At 31.4% G+C, this 1,754-nt stretch overlaps 1 protein-coding gene across 1 annotated transcript; it reads right to left on the bottom strand.

The window, feature by feature from the left end:
- Window positions 1–15: 15 nt before the first annotated feature.
- Window positions 16–1,366, bottom strand: LOC106477805 (gastrula zinc finger protein xLCGF3.1-like; the record flags this gene model as incomplete). The annotated part of the gene is made up of 2 exons (XM_022381249.1): window positions 16–216; window positions 385–1,366. Coding segments are annotated over 2 exons (1,116 nt in total), but the record flags the coding sequence as incomplete, so codon positions are not given.
- Between the last annotated feature and the right edge of the window lie 388 nt (window positions 1,367–1,754).

Below are 1,754 nucleotides of genomic sequence, written 5' to 3' on the forward strand. Positions count from 1 at the left end.
AGGATGGTACTTCCTGAAAAATGTTTACCACATATTGCACAACTGTAAGGTTTCTCACCAGTGTGTATTCTTTGATGATCTTTTAAAACACTGTTTCTTCTAAATTGTTTTCCACAAACTGTACAACTGTAAGGTTTTTCACCCGTGTGTATTCCTTGATGTATTTTAAGGTACTCTTTGCACCAAAGTGTTTGCCACACACTAAACAACTGTAGGGTTTCTCCCCTGCATGTTTTCTTAGATGATTTCTTAATGCATCCTTTGACATAAAATGTTTTTCACACACTGCACAACTATAAGGTTTCTCCCCAGTATGTATTCTTTGATGATTTTTTAAGATGGTACTTGCTGAAAAATGTTTACCACATATTGCACAACTGTAAGGTTTCTCACCAGTGTGTATTCTTTGATGTTCTTTTAAATCACCGTTTCTTCTAAATTGTTTTCCACAAATTGTACAACTGTAAGGTTTTTCACCCGTGTGAATTCCTTGATGTGATTTTAAGGTACTCTTTGTACCAAAGTATTTTCCACACACTAAACAACTGTATGGTTTCTCCCCTGTGTGCATTCTTAGATGTATTTTGAAAATACTCATTGTTTCAAATTGTTTTTCACATACTGAACAACTGTAAGGCTTTTCCATAATATGTCTTCTTTCATGCCCTCTTAATTCACTATTTGTTCTAAATTGTTTTTCACATACTGAACAACTGTAAGGTTTCTCCCCACTGTGTATTCTTTGATGTTCTTTTACATCACTGTTTCTTCTAAATTGTTTTCCACAAACTGTACAACTGTAAGGTTTTTCACCGGTGTGGATTCCTTGATGTGATTTTAAGGTACCCTTTGTACCAAAGTGTTTTCCACACACTGAACAACTGTAAGGTTTCTCCCCAGTGTGTATTCTTTGATGTTCTTTTAAATCACCGTTTCTTCTAAATTGTTTTCCACAAACTGTACAACTGTAAGGTTTTTCACTCGTGTGTATTCCTTGGTGTGATTTGAAGTTACTCTTTGAACCAAAGTGTTTTAAATAAACTGTAAAATGATACGGTTTCTCTCCAGATTGTATCCTCTGTTCTTGTGTTAGGTTATCCACTGTTCCAAATTCTTTTCCACTGATTACACAACTATATGTTTTACCATTACACTGAGGTATATTAAATTTGTTTAGGTTATTTCCATTTAAAGTTGATTCTCCATATATACCACTGTTTAGTTTTGGGGAATTTCTAACTTCTATAAAGTAATCTTCTTGTTTTATAACATGATTACCAGAACACTGACTCCCACAGCAGGTCTTAATATCTAAAATAGATACAAATGATGCCTCATCATAGTTAATAACATCTTTGATGAACTTCTAAGTATATTTAATGTTCTAATATGATCAATATGAGTTCCAATATGAAAATATTAAAGCTAAAAACTAGTTATGATGCAGTTTTGGTAGTTTTAAATTTAATAGAAAGTTTTATACTTTACTCAGAATAGCATTAAAAACAAACTGTAGGTAACATTACATTTACAAAAGAGGTTTTTAGTAGATAAAGTAAGATCACCTGAAGAAATATGATAGTAAAGTGTATCAACAATCAATGTACTTTTAGCTAGTATCTTTATAGATTACCTTTTAGAAAGATTTTCTTACTTGAAGTGGTCAATTTTTATCAAATATTCTAATGTCAAGTTTCAGACAATACTAAAATATTTATCAATATATTATTTTTCTTTATTTTTATCAAGTTTAG

Source organism: Limulus polyphemus, unplaced genomic scaffold (assembly GCF_000517525.1).
Source record: "Limulus polyphemus unplaced genomic scaffold, Limulus_polyphemus-2.1.2 Scaffold80117, whole genome shotgun sequence".
In the NCBI taxonomy this organism is placed as follows: Eukaryota; Metazoa; Arthropoda; class Merostomata; order Xiphosura; family Limulidae; genus Limulus; species Limulus polyphemus.